Consider the following 19,586-nt stretch of genomic DNA (forward strand, 5'->3'; position numbering starts at 1 on the left):
TGGGCAATTTCTTATCAGTGTATAAATTAAATCCAGAGCTCATTCCATATTTTGCCCCCTATTATTTAAGAGTAGCAAGGGGCTGATTGTGCCTCCTGTAGAGCATATTAAGGTCTTAAGATTCCCCATTGTCAACCTTCTGCATACCAGTTCTGATGTGGGAAAAGCTGCAGATTAATTTCTCTGTTAGAAATTACTAATATATACATTAGCAGAATTAAGTTTGTCTTGTAATGGTATATTAGTATAAAGACATGATCAGAATTAACAGACCCGTGAAGAGAAAAAAAAAAAATCTGTACGCATATCGAAGTTAAAGAACTGGGAAACTGCTACAATTTATAAGATGTTGGCTATCACATTTTATTATTCACCATTGATTACGACAATTTCTTATAGATGCCATAATTGTCTCTGAAGGCATATGTTTTTTCTGTTGCTCGTTTCATAGAGAATTAAATTATAAAATGTATCTTATGGTTTTGTTTGTTATTTTGATTTTAATACAGCTTAATGTTTTGGACTAACTGGAATGAGCAGCTCCCAAGCATCATGAGATCTACTCTCTCAGGCAAAAATGCACAGGTTATCATTAGTACAGATATTCTGACACCAAATGGACTTACCATTGATCATAGGGCGGAGAAACTTTACTTTTCAGATGGCAGCTTGGGGAAAATTGAGAGGTGTGAATATGATGGATCACAAAGATATGTAAGTAAAACAGAAATCCCAAACGTATTTATTGTAAATCTGCCTGTTTGCATTTGTTAGCATCTTTAAAATGAAAATGTTATAGAAAGGTCTTTAGTTGCCTAAGCTTCTCCTAATATTAGTTGTATATTAGATTTAAAAATGAAAACACTTCTGAACTACAAGTAATGATCTGTTTACTCAACACATTCCCAGTTTCTGGATGAACTTCCTGAGATGCAGACCCTTACCACGAAATCTGTTTGCATTGGTATTAAGCCTGAAGCATCACTGTCCTAAGTGATCTGGATCAGCTTGGAGAAAATATAAAACTAACTTCAGTAGAAGTAGTAAAGAAATGTTCTGCTTTACATATGATGATTATAGTTTTCATTCCAGTGACAAACTTTTCTGAATGCACTAGATTTTCTTTTTGTAATCCTTACTCTACAATTTTTTTTTCTAACTATCCATTTTGAGATATATTCAACCACACTCCATTACTCTTTTATCACAATACATTTTTGTCCTTGAGTGCTCTATTAGTTTCAGCTCAAGTAGACCTTTTGCTTGAAATATGCTGTTGATCCATGCTAATGATTTTGTTGCATGTTTAGCTCTACATTTCTCTTATTTCATTAAGTTTTCCTTTCAGGGATTTTGTACACCCCTAAGTGCATGAGAAAATAAACGAAGGGAATGTTCTGGCTTGTATTTTCGATTCCCAGCTCTGCAAGACAATGTTTGATACATCAGCTCGTTTTCATATCTATTAACTTAAAAAAAAAAAATCCCGCATAAACTATATAAAATCTTTGAAATCTTAATTTAAACTTGCATCTTAAATTAGAATTACATGGGTTTTTTTCTGGAATCTTATCCAGGAGATGTTATTCCATCACGTGATGTATTCATCTACATTATTTTCAAATTGCTGTCTTGAAGTAAGGAGTATCAGTCAATTTAAAATGCCTAGTTAAAAGACACATGCAACTTTTGTTTCTTTCACAAGTAGAAACTTGTGGTAGTACTTAATTGTGTTTGCCTGTAAGGTTACTGCAAATTCAGATACTTATTCTTAAGTTCCTGAAGCTTAAAGATGTACGTAAATACTTATATACATGCTGTTTTATTCCAGTGATTTCCTTTGCCTAACTGCGTTACCATCTCATCAATTAAGTTATTTGTATAGGTCACTACTATTTTTCTCACTCTGATTAAGGAAAAGAGAAAAATATCTCACTTAGATCATCAATAGTAAAGAATTTTAAAAATAATTTCCTTTGTCTTCTATGCTTTCTTCAATTGTCGTCTTTGAAAATACCTCTTTCAACATTGGATATTCTTTTGTTTCTCTTCTAGTTCAACAGGAATACTTAAATTATTTTCTTACCTTTTTTTTTTTTTTCAGTTAGAATAATTTTTTTCTTCCCCTCTTCATTTTGGCTACATTTCCTCTTTCTGATGTGTACGTCTTATCTTGTACTGCTGTTTCTTCTCCATTTTGCTATCATGTTTAGTTTTACTTTCCTGATCCTGTTTCAGTTAGGGTTTTGAATATGCTATCTGTTAAATACAAGTTAATTAGCAGGCTGTGTGGAAACAGTTTAACTTCACCTATGCACAGAGTATAACAAAATATGTAACGCAAACATGAAATTGCAGACAATGCACCTAAGTTGCAGAACCCATTACTGAAATCCCCCCTTTTTTGTCAGACCTCTGGCTTTCAGTTTGCAGCAGCAAGACAAAACGGTCATTCGATTTTCTCAGCCATTGAATGCTCAAACTTCTAACTTTCCTAGTATATCGTCTCTTCATCTGGCTTTCTGGTATTTTTACTCTCCTTCCCTATTACAGTAAACACACAAAAAAAAAAAGCTCCTGAAAGCAGTAAGCTGAGTCCAGCATGCTCTTCTGAAAGGCTTTTTGAGAGCCCTGCTGTGTTACGCTTACAAAGCTATACCATTATTGGTTGTCCTAGACCAGTGCCTGTTTTGTGAGAACCAACTCACTCTGTTGGCAAAAATACTGATCTGGATTCTTACGTGCTGTGAGCTTTGAAACAGAGTTGTGTGTGTTTCTTGGGTTCTGAAGGCACTTTTCCTGCATTAGCTAGATGTGGGTTGTCATGCCATGAAAAAAAACCCACCAGGTTGCTTCCTTCAAATATGCATTTAAACTCTACTGGCCTCACTGGTAGTGCTTCAGCGGAGCTGCTCATCACAGTGTAGATACATTCTTACTGATACACGAATGCCAGAATTCAACCAGGAAATCATATTATTGATCTAGTGAAATAATATTTCCGGGGCAGTTGTTTTTTCTTGGTTCGTAATGCTGTCCAGCTGACGAGATGTCTGGTTTCTGTAACGTTAGTACAATACAAGTAATAATCATTCCACTGTTCTGATGATTCTTCAGGGTGTATGAGCAAGGTCCTGCCATCATCCACCCTTCAAAAATAGTTTAAACAGATTACTTTTCCTCACTGTCTCTGCTTCATTGCTTTCTAGTTTCAGTTAGGTTAACAAAGGTAGAAATTGTATAGTAGAACATGAAATGCTAATGGTAATGTAATGAATTTTCTTCCAGATAGCAGTGTCTTTCTTCATTCTACTCACCACAATAATATAGTATAATGAAAGGGCAGAAAATAATTTAGCAGTATTGAACTGACTCTTTTAAGTGAATTGTAACAGTTTATTGATTTCTGTGTTAAGCTGATATTTTAGTATAGTATTTGGCTGCTGGAGTAGTCTTTCAAGTTTGGAAGAATTTTTTTTTTGTTACTTTTGTTCCTTTTTATTACTTAGAAGATATGCAGGGTTTGTTTTTGTTTGGGTTTTTTTGTTTGTTTTCTTTGTTGTTGTTTGTTTTTTTTTAACATACCTTGTTCAGCTCTGTCAGATCTTCCTGTTTAAAAAACCCAAAAGTTACAATTATCTTCTCTTCCCCTTTTTCTTCCATTTTTGTTCCTGCCCTTCATTTGATTTAATATTGTGGCCACAGCTGGTTTTAGCTGCTTTTACTGCTTTAATTGTAGCATTTTTTTTGTGACCACAGAGACTCAGCCCAATAGCCAATAAAGCTGATTTTGTATTTTGGAGTTATTTTTCCAATAAATCATGAGATTTTTTTTTTCCTTTTTTGTCTACTGTGTTGAGTGTTCTGTAACACTTTGTGTATGAAACACAAACATAGAACATAGAAATATAGTTAATTTCTTGTAACAGAAGTCTGGTTATTTTCTAACACCCAAGTTGGAATGTTTTGATCTCAGTTATGGTTTTGCTGGGCTTACAGGTGTGATTGTTAAAATCAATGTGATTTAGAGGTGTCTCCACTAATTACAACCTTCATGTAATTGCAACCTTCCAGTAATTATAACTTTCAATTTCTAGAATATATGTTTTTATTCTCTTGGATTTCTGTATTTAAGCAGTTAAACAAGTTTCAATGTTGGTGTTCAACTTCTGTTATCTTCACTAACATTTTACCAGATCTATTCTTCAAACAACTAAATGCAGAAATGGAAGTTAAAGGTTTGGCTGTGCATTTATGAAAAACTTGACTTTATGATTGACTTTTCAGACATGTCATATATATTTGTAGTAAAGGTATGGTAGAGGACAGTAGGGTAATTTTGGTCAATTCGTGGAAGGTATTCATGATGACATCAACATAACCTCGAGAAGCGTCTAAGTAAGTCTCTACGGCAGCATAAAAGTGAGATTGGCTAAGGTAGCCAGAAGAGAGATAAATAATGCAAAATATTAACAATTAGAAGTGCAGAATGTTGAACTCCATTAAAAACAGACAGTGCTAAAAAGTCTTAGAAAATATTCTCACTAAGATCTGAACATGAACAGTTACAAAAAGATACAGGCCCTGAATGTGATTCTGAGTTAAAGAATCACATTGCTGTGTTCTCTATGTACTAACGAATAATTAGATGTGAAAACTAACCCGAAGGAAAATAAAGTCAACTAGAAGGCAGATTTTTTTAATAAGCTTGGATGGTTGTCTAAAAAAAAAAAGTAAAATTGACCCCGCTCTCTCCGTAGAGAAATTATTTCATCAGTTTCTACTGCTTCCTTGTGATTTTGTTAAACAGCACTAGAAGCAATAATAGTAGAGAAACAAGAAATGCGAGTAAAAATTAGTATTGTTAACACAACATGCACAGTTTATCACCTAGACATTTAAGTTAATCATGTTTTGCCTTTCCTGTTCCCCCTATTATGATAGTTTATTGTTAGATTCCGGGCTTTTTAATAAATGCATTCTTTATGTGTTTGAAAAGCAGCTAGAATGGTGTGGATAATCTACAAATTAATGGCACTAGAGGTGAAGTTGTAGTGGACTTTTTAATTTTCCTAGCAATATAAGTCTATAAATTGTAGCAGGAATGTTATATTCTTGATTCTTTTCTCTTGCGAATCTGATCAAAAAGTCTGATTCTCAACTTTCCAAATGTCCATGTTTCCCTTTAATGTTTGTTTGAAGAAGTCCAGCACCAGTATGAAGAGTGAAATACCTCCCCTGCTTAAGTAGTTGTTTTTCTAGGGTGTTCACTCCGTTGACATTGAGTTACTTTCTTTGAGGAATTCTGTAAAGTAGTGCGAAGACTGAACCTAATGAAAATCATTCCCTAACCAATAGCAATAAAATCCTCTAATCCATGTGAGCTAGGTAGCTGGTTAACACAGATCCAACACTTAGTTTGGGACTGTTTGCTGAAATATCTTGATACCCGGTGTTGGTAGCCTGGTAGAAATTAACTGGGAGAAGGAATTAATGAAAAAATAAAAATAATCTCTAAGGCTGTGGAGAATAAGATAATTTATAATACCTCAGAATCCCACAGAATTCTAGGAGACTGAAATAAATGTAACATTACATGAAGTTTGTCATTGTCATTTATGATGTTGAAAATAAGTATTGTGTTGCAATAATAAGTATGCAAAAAGTTGCAAAAATAAGTATGTAGTTGCAAAGAACTTAGTTAATATAGTTGTAATTTACAGAGATATATGCTTTCCATTTGAATGGCACTGAAAAGAACAGGCCTGTTATATAGAGTTGCTTACTGTATCATTCAGCTGAACTGCAGATCTAAGTAGCAGCTGGAACACTGCAAATTTAGCATTGCGGTTTGGTTTTCAGCATCTTAAACGTTCATTTCTAGCAAAACAAAAATTAATTCTTGAAGAGGAAGCACTTCTGATTTTGCTGCATCGCACCTGGATAATTCTATGGAAACAGGATCTTGCTGTTCTTGGTGTATGTGGTATTCTAGTGTGTCCTTTGTATCCTTTGCTATGTGATTGCAATTCAAGTTATTATGAAGGTATTTTTGAAAGGTTACAATAAATGAAAAGAAAATTCATGCATTCAATATATGAAAATCATGAAAATAGTCTTTGTTCAGGCTAATTGTGACATTTGATATCAAAACCAAAAAACATGATTATTTTTTGAAACAGTGATTAGCACTGTTCTTCCACAAAACCCAGCTTAAAACTAGACTAGAAATTATTTTAATTTCTTTTGTGGCAACAGGAATGAGAAATAGGTAAACTCACAAGTGTTCTCTTCAGAACCAGATTTCTTTCTTCTTCTGTATTTAACCTCTGCCCCTCCAATTGTTTGGGGTTCTTTTTCTGATAAACATAAGATTTTTGTCCTAATAACACCACAGTGTTTGAAGCATAGAATTTGGATGCTCCAGAGCAAAGCTGATAGATTTGTTGATAGATTTTTTTTTTTTTTAATTGGAAAACACAAAACATATATTGTCTTGGTTTCAAGTTTCTAATGTGATCGTAGTGGTGAACGCTCTTCAGTTCTGAAACATGCTTCTGGCTTTGATTCATAAAGACCTAGAATTTTTAGACTTTCTGCCATACTACAGTACCTCTTTTTTCTCAGTTCTTTTCAGACTCTTACGTGGATAGTGTGCTGAGTAGGTATTTTTATAATTGCATTTAGATAAACTGATTTTGTTACTTAAGGAGCGGATTCCTGGATTTCTGAAGTTTGGACGTATCAAGAAATAATAAATTAACTCTTGTATCATCCTTTTAACACATTTTAAGTGCTGTTATCTCATTTTTCCTGAGGTGCTGTAAGTGTAGAAGAATTAAGTGTTTTGTCTAAAACTATAAAGTGATGTAAGTCATGGTTTGCACTTTTAAAACTTCTTATTCAGCAATAACATTCCTTCTCATGCTTCTCTTCCGTACTTATGTATTCTAGGTAATTGTCAAATCTGGACCAGGTACCTTTCTCAGCCTGGCTGTATATGACGATTATATCTTCTGGTCGGATGGAGTGAGGAGAGCTATTCTGCGTTCCAGTAAATATACAGGAGGAGACACAAAAGTTCTTCGTTCTGATATTCCGCATCAGCCAATGGGCATTATTGCTGTTGCCAATGACACTAACAGTTGTAAGTTACAAAGCAAGAGACGCTATTTTGTTAATTCTATTATCATTTATTTCAATAATTTTACTTTGTTTTAACCAAGTTAAAACATTTAATTGTGTTTCATGAATTCTTTTTGTTGTAGGAACTGTTAAAAAAGATGGGATATAGCCCCTTCTCCAAATAAATAAATATTAATGAATGACCGTTTTCTGCTGTGGACATTGTGCTCATTTGATAGCAGTTAAATAATTTCCTGTCAAATATCAGCAGTTTTGAATGTTGTGGATTTTTTTTTAATTATTATATTCAAGGTAACTCCGTTTGTTTATCTTTAGTATGCTAGCATCTGAGGCATGCTGACATTTTCATCTGACTGATAACACTTCAATCAATTGCCCATGAATCTGAGATATGGTGATCTTTGCTCTCTCAAAGACATTGGCCATTGAAGCTAATTTAATAAAACAGAGTCCATCTTTTATCATTTGTTTTTCAGGTGAGTTATCTCCTTGTGCACAAATGAATGGAGGTTGTCATGATTTATGCCTTCTGACTCCTGATGGACGAGTGAACTGTTCATGTCGAGGGGATAGAATACTGATAGATGATAACAGATGTGTGAGTAAGTAATACTAGCTGACACAATGATTTTCTGTGCTGTGATGCAGTTGGCTATCATAAGCAAAGACAGTTGGCCCCGGCCATTAATTTTATTGCTTCTATATACTGTAAAAATTGATCTAACAATTCAGCACGTACCAGGCTTTTATATATTTTATGTGTTATAAGGCTTTTGGGAACTTAAAAAGTATTAATACTTGCACTCTCCTTAAATAGTTCAGTTTGGGTAGTTGTGTTATACTTAAGATTTCCTATTTGCAATTTGTTTCTGTTGAGTACAAGTATTTTCATTTCATGTCCGTAAACATATAAAGCAATTGTTACTTGTTAACCAGCTATTATATTTAACAGGTAGAATTGGTGGTTTAGTAATTCAAGAATGTATCACTTTAAGTTGGCAAACTCCTTGGAGACTGGTTTTGTTGGAGAATATTCTGTATTACATCATTCTAAGTTTTTATCTTCTCACATCCTCCCATGCTTCCTTTGAACCAGTATATCTCAGCATATGATAAGGAAAATATGTGTAAACTATTGTTTTGTAGTTCAGAAGTGGTTCAGAACATATGGCCATCTGTTGTAGCTTCTTCAGATCGCACTATCACTGTGCAGAATTGATGTTCATGAGCATGGAAGTATGTGCTGGTAATTTAAAAGGATGTAGTAAATTACGCACTCTGCACTCTTCTGGCTTTTCTAATAATTTGGAGAAAATCTCTGTCACCTTTGCTGGAAAGCTTTGGCCTGTTTCCCTAGGGATGACCTACATTCATAATGTGGAATATGACTTTGTGCTTCTCCCCTCAACAAATGCAGCTGGCTGGATTTGGAATGGATGGTGAAGCTTGGGGGGAACTGTGCAGTTCCTTATGTCTTCATTAATGTCACTGTACGGTAGCTCTTCTGTCGCAGTTAGAGACCTCTTCCAAATTCCAGTGGTTTATTGGTCCTTTATCTCTGTGTGGCAGAAGTCCCAACTCTTAGATCAAGTTCTCCACTTCCATATCTATCTACCAAGTATACCTGTTCTGCTGCTTTAGTTTTATAGATTTGAACCACCTGCGTTCACTAAATCACATTTTTTTGTTCGTAACAATAGAGAGACACTATAATATTCAAGAAAGAAATTTCTATATTATTTATTGTATATGATTTAGGAAGCCTTACCATCCTTCTAGAAGCTTAGACAGTTTACCTGCTTCAGACTCTACTGTGGCAGTCTGTTGGTCTGTATTGTTCTGTATAAATTTTATTATACTTTTTTAGTTTCTAGCTGAATTAATAGAAAATTTATACATAAAAGAAAGCAGGAGTCAGAATTTTAAATGTCCATCTTGTTTTCTTCTAAAATAACAAGTAAAACATCTACTGTGAGAAGGCAACAACACAAAACTTTACATATCCACCAATGTTTCTTTGTGAATAAAAAGAAATAACTAAAGTACAAACATCAGGTTTTCTTCATCGACCGTTAGGCTCTATCCTCATCATCCCATGCAATACGTTGGTGCTGGTCCCTTGTACAAACGGAGCAGCTGCACAGTGCCACAAAGCAGAGCTGAGCGTTCAAATTAACTGCTAGATAGTGGTGTTTACTTCTTGCTCCTGGATGTGCCTTGTTGAAGAGGCTTTTTTAAACATTTATTAAGAAATGATTGCATACAAGCTGGGGGTTGTGGAGAGGCATGTATGGGTAGAGGACAGTTGAGCGCAGAAGTTACAAAGTCATCATCTTACCAGAATCAATGCCTTTAAGTTGCTTCACTGCATGTTCCTTCATGGATATTTGGCTATGACTTTCCTTTTACAGACTCTCTTACCCCAACATAAAGCTTTTGAAAATTGTTTGCTCTTTAGATATCTGTCCTCAGTCCTGCATAATATCAACAAATTTACAGAGGAGTATAGCAGTCTTGCAGGCCACCGCTCTGTAGAAGCTTTTAAGTTCTGATGCCATAGTGTGTGTTTGTTTTGTTTCTTTTTTACTTAGGTTTTCTGAAACTGTGTAGGAGATATTTTAAATGCAGCCAACATCTTTCTCATTTTCACTGAGTGTAACAGCTATTAAAAATTACCTCTTAATATGTTTTATTTTTAGCTAAAAATTCTACTTGCAACATTTATTCAGAGTTTGAATGTGGAAACGGTGAATGCATTGATTATCAACTGACTTGTGATGGCATTGCACATTGTAAGGACAAATCTGATGAGAAACTTTTCTACTGTGGTGAGTGTTCCCAGGTGTTTCACCTTCACGTTGCTCTTTTGGTTATACATGCTTATATTGGTTTCTCTGTGACTTTTCTACTTATCCATAACAGCTGCTTGCCAAGACAAGAAGAAAATGCCAACTTGCACATTAAAAAAAAAACCCTGACATTATATGGATAGAATTATTTATACCTGTTTTCCTCACAAACTTTATGTATTGGCTGACTTATATTTTTTTTTTAAAATCTCAAATGTTCTTATAGTTCAGTCTCAAATAAGGAAAAACACAGCTAGCTGCTTTTTCAAAGATAAAAGATTAATTATTTTCAGCTTTAAGTTAGAAATTTTGATTTATTTTCCCATATTTAATAAGATTTTCTCAGATTGTACATATAATACTTCTATTTTAGTGCTTTCTAAAACAGAAAAAATGCTGTATAATAGAAATCTTTCCACCCAATTTTCTGTTTAAGTTTATAGTATCATTATTCTTCACACCTATCAGTCTTCATCTTGCAACAAGTTAGATGCCAGGCTGTCTACTCTTTACTTTCATAATTTTCCCAAGGGATTCCGGTTTTTTGGTGTTTTTTTTTTTTGTGTGTGTGTGTGTGTTTCCCCTCAGATTTGCCGCTAACTGAATCACTGCTTTTTGTATCCAACTGAGTTTGCCTGCTGCAGTGTCTAAAACACTACTGTTGAAAATAATTTTCCTAAATCACAAAGTCAGCTTGGTAAACTCACATATCCTACATGTTAAGTGAAATCTCCTTATTACCTGTGTACCTGTAACTTTTGACCTTTGTCTTGTTCTGTATATTCGTATCACAGCCTTGGTATCTCTTCTGTTTCCCATATGAACAATTTCATGTTGTATCAAACTCACTCATTATGTTTATACCTGCAATGTCTATAGTTTTATGAGAGAGTCTGCTTTATTCCTGTAGTTTACCTCTGCTATTTTAATAGAGTCATAAAATATCTCATGTTGGAAGGGACCCATAAAGATCAAGTCCAACTCCAAGGTTGATACTGGAATAGTAGTCAAGATTGGTAGCGGGAAAAAAAAGAGAAGCAATAGCTTTCTTCTTTTTTTTTTCTTTTTCTTTAAAAAAATTAACACCAACCATCTGAGTATAACAACTGATACTGTATAATTTTCTTCTTTCATCTTCACTTTTTGCCTCATTAGCTTTCAAACTTCTACCTGATAATTGCTTTGATTATCTCTTACTAGTATTAAGGGTTACTAACAGTAGCATAGTAGTAACATTCCATCGGATCATAGAATCATAGAATGGTTTGGGCTGGAAGGGACCTTAAAGATCACCTAGTTCCAACCCCCATGCCACCTTCCACTAGTCCCAGTCGTTCCAATCCCCTTGAACACTTCCAGGCATGGGTCATCCACAACTTCTCTGGGCTACCTGTTGTAGTGCCTCACCATGCTGACAGTAAAGAATTTCTTACTTATGTCTAGTCTAAATCTATCCTTTTCCAGTTTAAAGCTGTTAACCCTTGTCCTATTACTACACGTCCTTGTCAAAAGTCCCTCCTCAGCATTCTTCTAGGCCATCTTTAGGTATTGGAAGGCCTCTATAAGGTCTCCCCAGAGCTTTCTCCTCTCCACACTGAACAACCCCAACTCTATCAGCCTGTCCTCATAGGAGAGGTGCTCCAACACTGGTCATCTTCATGGCCTCCTGTGGATTCTCTCCAAATTTAGTACGTTTCATTCTGTATGACGCAATTACTGATTCTGTGTGGAAACATTGTCACATGCCTGAAAAAAAAGTGTGTCTAAACAAATGTATTTAAATCACATGGACTTTTTATGCCATGAGAGAATGAAAATTGGGAATTAGGCTTTCCTTCTTCTTTTTTTTTTTTTTTTTTGTCATTATTTCATTCTTATTGTGCTTTTATTTAGTACTCTTTCTCTGTTTATCAGTTCAAGTTCTTCAGCTGGACAATAAATGAACAATTTCTGAAGATTTTGCTGTAGCTTCAAAAGCATTTTAATTTAAAATGCTTTTTTGGCATATTTGTCTGGTTTTAATGTGATGCTATTTTTATTATGTATCAAGCGTCTAAATGAAATTATGTGCTTGTACTTAACTTTCCAGAAAATAGAGGCTGTCGCAAAGGTTTCAAGCCGTGTTCTAATCGTCGCTGTGTTTCAAGTAACAAAGTATGTGATGGTGCAAATGACTGTGGTGACAACTCAGATGAATTTGACTGTAAAGGTAAATAACAGTTACTTCCAAGGTGATTTCAGAATATTGCTCTGTAAATACTTTGTATGTAAATAAAAGTACCTAGAAAATGTGTATAACTTTATTGGAATTACAGGTGCTGGGATTTGTTTTGTTAGAATTCAAAAACAAGCAGGTGCACACTGGTATGTTTGAAAGAGCATATGCTGGGGTTGATATGAAAACCAATTTTGGTTTATACCAGCAGTCCTTGAGAAGAAGAGTGGTTTTGGCTATGAAAAACTCAGAAAATACAGTTGGTACTTCTTCTGTGAAGTAATAAATGAGAGAGTATCTTTACCGCAGATGGAAAGGTTGAAAGAACAGCAATTTCTTCTCTGCATCTGCTGCACTGTTTCTTCTTTGAAGTAGCTGGGGATCTATTTCTTTGCTTCTTAGTTGCATGGCAATGTCTGTGTCCTTTGCAAAAATTACCAAAACTGTTCTCCTTTTTGTCTCAGAATTGTTTTCCTTTTTATATCTTAAAACATGAATATTTATATCTATGCATCAGCCAGCGAATAAAGACTAGCTACCAGACAACACAAATCCTTAGTTACAATTCAGAAAGATTGGAGGGGAAATTATTCCACAATATATAGCTAAAAACCTATGTAGTTGTAGTAACTAGCACTTTTTTTAAAAAGCACTGCATGGTTTTTAATCATTTAGCTGAATGAGTAGAGAGAAAAGCATACAGGCCAAAAACTCAGCCTGGTGTTACATGAAAGAAATCTGAGAAATTCATAGATGGTCCTGAAAGTGCTTCTTCCTTCCTCATATGGTCATTATCTTAAATTGAATTGAATTATCTAACAAGAGACTTCTAGGCTCAAACAATAAATTTTAAAATTAGAAACTTATGCTTTCAAGACCTTGTATTTCTACTCGATTTTTAGTTATGGAAGATACAGTGTGTTTTGAATGCCTCATCCTAAAAGGATGTGTCTTTAGTACACAAATTTACATCTTTTTTAACCATATGTTATAGATTCAACGTGTGCTTCAACAGAATTCCGTTGTGCAGATGGGATGTGCATTGGAAAATCAGCACAGTGCAACCAGATCATTGATTGTGCAGATGCTTCAGATGAAAAGAACTGTAGTAAGTTTGTGCTTGTCTGTGCTTCATCGCAGCAGCTGTTCCATGATTATTCCTTGTTATATAGCAGTTAGTTCATAATCATTACTAGCATACCAGCAGATGTATGGTCTGCACAAACTCAAGTTAAACGTGAAAATCAAATTATAAGGCTCTCAGTCTGTATCAGGTTTTATATGGTAATTTACTGTTTCTTTCCAGGTAGTACAAATTGTGCTTACTTCTATAAACTTGGAATAAAATCTTCAGGATTCATTAGCTGTAATTCGACTTCGCTTTGTATACTGCCAGAATGGATATGTGATGGATCTAATGACTGTGGAGATTATACAGATGAACTAAAATGCCCAGGTAACTATGAAAAAGAAAAAAAAAATTATCATAGAATGGTTAGGGTTGGAAGGGACCTTCAAAGGTCGTCTAGTCCAACCCCCCTGCAAGGAGCAGGGACATCCCTGACTAGATCAGATTGCTCAGAGCCTCATCCAGCCTGGCCTTGAATGTTTCCAGGGATGGGGCCTCCACCACCTTTCTGGGCAACCTGTTCCAGTGTTCTATAACTCGCATCGTAAAAAATTTTTTGCTAACATCCAATCTAAATCTACCCCCCTCTATTTTAAAACCATTACTTCTTGTCCTATCACAACAGGCCCTACTGAACAGCCTCTCCCCATCTTTCTTGTAGGCCCCCTTGAGGTACTGGAAGACCGCTATCAGGTCTCCCCGGAGCCTCTTCTTCTCCAGGCTGAACAGCCCCAGCTCTCTCAGCCTGTCCTCATAAGAGAGGTGCTCCAGCCCTTTTATCATCTTCGCAGCCCTCCTCTGGACCTTCTCCAACTGGTCCATGTCCTTCTTGTGTTGGGGGCTCCAGAACTGGACACAGTACTCCAGGTGCGGTCTCACCAGGGCAGAGTAGAGGGGGAGAATCACCTCCCTCGACCTGCTGGCCACGCTCCTCTTGATGCAGCCCAGGATGCGGTTGGCCTTCTGGGCCGCAAGGGTGCATTGCCTGCTCATGTTGAGCTTCTCGTCCACCAGCACTCCCAAGTCCTTCTCCTCAGGGCTGCTCTCAATCCATTCCCCGCCCAGCCTGTATTTGTGCCTGGGATTGCCATGACCCAGGCGCAGGACCTTGCACTTGGCCTGGTTGAACTTCATGAGGTTGGCACAGGCCCACCTCTCCAGCCTGTCAAGGTCCCTCTGGATGGCATCCCTCCCTTCCAGCGTGAATTAACTTTTTTTTATAAATATATTCCTATACTTCTTGTTCTTTTTTTTCTAATTGTGTCGCAAAATGTTTATTCTGTAAATACAATTTTATTTAATATAGAGATTAATATAATGCTGAATTCAGTTTTTTCACCAATTTTGATTTTGTGTTTCATTAGATTATGCAAATTATTACAAATTGCTAATGTATTTTTCTGAAGGAAACTGTACTGTCTGGCTTTCTATTTCTTCAAAGTCCGTTATTAGTCATTTTTATTTAAGTAAAAGATCAGTTATTAAAATGTCAGTCTCATGAAGCTTCAGCACAATCACTTGGGAACTTTTATTAGCTACTACTTTAGTGGATAGTATTTCTTTTCTTGTTTACTTTTTTAACTTTCTTTTTTATTTTGTTGAGTTATTAGAGGTGGGCTGCCAGGGTAGAATCCACGTTTATTGCTTTTATGATTGTTCTGCTCTTCAGCCAGTACAGAGAGACCATGGTGTACTTTTGTCCCAGTCCCAGAGCTGGGATTGTAGGCTTCCAGAAAAGGAAGAGATATTTACAGCTGGAGATTATGTTACTTTTCTAGGTTTTTCCTGTCTTTTTCTGTTTTCCTGTGGGAAAGACGTTACACTCTCTTTTTCTGCTTTCTTGTGGGAAAGACGTTACACTCTTACGATATGTAGGAAAAAAAAATAATAAACTTAGTGTCTTGGAAAATGAATCTTATGAAAAAGTTATTGAATTAGAGATGGGCAGAGAACCAATAACAACAAGAACTGAGGTAAATATCTTAAATGAAAGAAAAAAGAAGCAAAGTTACATAACATTTTCAAGTCTTATTTTTTTTACTTCTCATGAGACAGTTTTTCATGTGAAGGCAGAATACTAACACATTAGAAATATGTGTTTTCAAGATATATGCATATATAAATTTGAGGGAAAACCTCGACTTCCATGAGACTTTATGATACAGTTTTTTAGAATGACAATGACCAGACTAACTGTTAATGAACTTAAGAAGTTAACATAATTTTTTTAAATGTTTAAATAGTTTTGCCCTCTGAGCCTATCTAGTAGCAATGGAGGGAAAGGTCCTGCATGCAGGAGTATAGTGCTTTGTGCAAGTCTCTTCTGCAGTCTTGAGTGATGCTCATTATGTCATAATCAGAGTTTTAGCATCTGCTTTCTATTATTTCATAGAATCTTTGCATTACCCTAGATTCTGAAGAGTTGTACAAAATCAAATTCTTAATGATGAATGAGTATAAATATCTACCACTATTATAAATAAATATTTAGTTTCTAATTTGTTTGCAATTGTAGGAATTTTTAGAACAATCCTTAACCCAAATCGATGAGACATTTAATACCCTATGTAATGTTAACCAATAAATTATTCACAATATTAAATTCTTACCTAATGAAGGATGGCATTTATCTGTTTACTCCTTTATTATTCAGAAACCCTCATTTAAGTTTGAGAATATTAAATAAGATATGTAAACCTATAAATAAATAAGTGATTAACTGTACTGAGAATGAGAATAACGAACACAGGTTTATACACATATATTTGTAGGATTAGACTCATCCTAGGAAATTCCGATCAAACTGAAGACAGTGCACTAGCAAAAGAACTCTGAGGATGTCAAGCCTGTATCTCCTCTCCTCCACCTTGAGCAAAAGCAAAAATCTATAGAATTAAAAATCAGTAGCATTTTTTTTGCTTGTAGTGTTCCTATTGCTATCATCTTCCAGAACCTCTTTTTTTTTTTCCTTTTTCTTTCTAATCTACATGTATTCCAGTTCTCATAGCTGTTCTTAGGCTTGTAGTCCTTCAGTAATCACATCCTTACTCTTTACTTGCAGCGATGAATAAGCCAAAGCACTTTAGAATTCCTGCTTTCAAGACAGGGATATCTGTCTGTGTCATCTTAGTCATTTCAACCTGCCTCTCTCTTGAATACACCAGACTAGTATCCAGTACATCAGATGTACTGGATGTACTACTTTTGCCTTGGATCAGCGAAAATACATTTTAAACTTTTGTTTACGTTTGGTTTTATAATTGACTCATGCTAGACTGTAATTGGTTCCTATAACAAATACCTCTCTCTTCCAAGACTTATTATTTAGTGAAAATATTTACTAGTAAATAACTGTTATTAATTAGTAAAAATAAAGCTTTTGATTTTATGTTTTTAACTACCAGCAAATTTTTACGAGACTAGTAATTAACATAATCTGATTATTCCCATTTACTGTTCTGTTTTTGTGTGATGAGTCCCTTGTGTCACCAAAAGCTTCAGTTAGAATTCTCATATATTTTGTGCCAACTTTACTGATGAAAATATTACCAGGATGTAGAAGGAACCTAGAACTTCAGCACTAACATAAATCAAACTGACATTAAGAACTTTCATCCTCCCTATAAGCCAGATGCATATTAAATTATAGTTTTCTTTCTAATCTCTATTTCATCTGAATTATCTAATAATTCTTTAGAATTTGCTGTATATATGCTTCACTGGGTTCAAAATAGCTTAGATTTACTGTATTTCCTTTGTTTATATGGGATTTTTTTCATACCAAAGAAGATTTTGAGGGCAGTACTCTATAGCTTCAGTAAACTAATGTTGCATAAGTAAATTAATGTTGCATTTTATTCCATCATCCATTTATTTGTATTACTTTATTCTGTCTTTCAAATGTACACCAAAAAGTTCTGTCATTTTTAATGTGTGTCTAATTGCCTGAATCATTCCTCCCTTTACTTGGAAGCAATACCATTCCAATTCAACCTACATGTGATTTCCTTTGCCTTTCATTCAAAACTGACCACCTTTGGCACATTAAGTTTTTGAGTGCTGTTTCTATTATGAATATAATAACTCCCATTAACAATCCTTGTTCAGTGTCATTGTTCTTACAGAAAATTAAGGCAAAATAGTTATTTTGAGGTGGCTATACTTAGACTATATTTAATATTTACACAGTCATCATAGACATCCCACTTCTTTCTTTATTCTTTTTTTTTCTATTCATATAGCTATAGAAGAGATAAATGTAATAACTAGCTTTCTTTTTAAGAGAGAGAGAGAGGAAAAAACAAAACCAATTTTGATAGTCTCAATACATTAAGGTTGTAAGAGAAACCTTGTCAGAGAGTTTCAGTGATCTCTAATGCTTGGAAACAGGGTATATTGCCTGGGGTTTCACAGGCGAAGACCTTGCTTTAGATTTTGAAAGTAACCTTTGCCATTCTTTAGATGAATATTTGTGCTTATGTTATGAAACTAAATATATGGTATGTTTTCTTTCCTCACATCTGTTTTCTAAGCATTCATAAAAGTAAAATCTTAAATGACTTTCATGCTCTACAAAGAAAAAAGGCAACTTTTAAATTTGTGATGAAGTCTAAATCTCCGGCTCCAGCATCAGTGGTACAGCTCCAGTTAGTCAGTGAGTGCATCAGATTTGTAGCTTATCCCAGTGAATGTGACAAAAATACTGCCACTGTTAGGTTATCTCATAGATGCTGGCAGATAGATCGGAAGGGCAATTTCTTCAGCTGATGTAAAACAACAAGCAATGTTGATCGACTTGAGCTCAAAACTCGTAAACTGGACTACTTTCCTGTATAGGTCCTTTTAATTTAGGTTGAACTGTGCTCTGATTCTTCTCTAAATAAACAAAGTATTTCAGCTCCCTAAACTACTTAGATACCATTATTTTTTTTTAATTTGTATGAACACAACTAAATATAAATAGTATTTTTTTTTGCGTTTTCAGACATAAACACTTTCTTGTCCATTAGTATTAAAAAATTTATCAGAGATGTATTAGGCTCCTAATCATACTAGTAGAGACCATTTTACATTACATTCTTTATTTTATCACAGTTCAAAACAAACCCACATGTGAAGAAAATTATTTTGGTTGTCCTAGTGGAAGATGTATTCTGACCACCTGGCTTTGTGATGGGCAGAAAGACTGTGAGGATGGAGTAGATGAATTGCACTGTGGTGAGCATTTTATGTTATTTATATTTCCGTAATCACTAATGTACTTTGAAAACAGAAAAAAAAAAAAGTGTTCATTTATATCTCAGAGATTTCATCTAGAGCTATATAAAAAGGTCTTTAATATTACATTTTCAGATTCAACGCTAATACTTCACACTGCCAATATTTTAAACCCTATCTCATGCCAGAATGAAAGCCCTACCAAAATATTTTTAATCCTAAACGTGTATTTGTATACAGACTTTTCTTTCCTTTAATATATAACAACTTAACTGATTCTTCGAAATTCGTCATTAGGACAGTTTTATAAATGTAATCAGTTCCTATCAATATCTTGTGACCCCAACAGAAAGTAACCAAAATGGGCCTTTATGACATAAAAATAGACATTTATTTGCATCAGCGGCTGTACGCGTATAATTTAAAGTAAGAGAAGTGATGTGAATAAATTACAGCATAAACTGTGAACCAGATTAAGGGTCCATTCTGTCTCAGATCTTTCAAGATTCTTAAACACTACCTCACTGTAGAGCAATGCAAGTTTATTTTGCTCATAGTAATAGCTGGTCTTTTAACTTCAATTTGTATGGATTACCTGAACAGATTATTTCTATAATTAAATTGTAGCAGAACAGCAAAAGCATTATCAAGTTTTCCTAGTCCCCATTTAAATAATACCTGAAAACTTGTATATTCCCTTTTCTTTTTTTTTTATTAACATGCTTCCATGTTTGGTTTGTAGTTTATATTGTATATTTATCTTATAACTTCACAATTAGGAACTACTGTGCACTATGAAAGTCAGAAGGTTTTGTGTTGACCATGTTCATCAAGCCTAACTCATTCATCAGCCTACCATTCCCAGGTTTTATTACACATACATACGTACACGCAGTATTGTAAAACCTATTAGCCGATTTTTGTGGGAGAGAGGGAAGGGGATTTAGCACATTCTTTTTTCTCTACTTACTGCTTTTACCCATTTTGAGGTAGTTAACAATAACCTACTTTTAAATTCAGATTGTATTAC

At 34.7% G+C, this 19,586-nt stretch overlaps 1 protein-coding gene across 1 annotated transcript in view; it reads left to right on the plus strand.

The window, feature by feature from the left end:
* The window catches only part of LRP1B (LDL receptor related protein 1B), a 579,931-nt gene that overhangs the window by 428,621 nt on the left and 131,724 nt on the right, over positions 1-19,586 (plus strand). The window contains exons 45-52 of the mRNA XM_086750558.1: positions 510-714; positions 6,955-7,147; positions 7,623-7,748; positions 9,846-9,974; positions 12,085-12,204; positions 13,205-13,322; positions 13,521-13,666; positions 18,434-18,556. Coding sequence (XP_086606684.1) covers positions 510-714; positions 6,955-7,147; positions 7,623-7,748; positions 9,846-9,974; positions 12,085-12,204; positions 13,205-13,322; positions 13,521-13,666; positions 18,434-18,556 — 1,160 coding nt within the window. The remainder of the gene's footprint in view (positions 1-509; positions 715-6,954; positions 7,148-7,622; positions 7,749-9,845; positions 9,975-12,084; positions 12,205-13,204; positions 13,323-13,520; positions 13,667-18,433; positions 18,557-19,586) is intronic.

The sequence above is a fragment of the Chlamydotis macqueenii genome, chromosome 6 (genome assembly GCF_036417535.1).
Source record: "Chlamydotis macqueenii isolate bChlMac1 chromosome 6, bChlMac1.mat, whole genome shotgun sequence".
NCBI lineage: Eukaryota > Metazoa > Chordata > Aves > Otidiformes > Otididae > Chlamydotis > Chlamydotis macqueenii.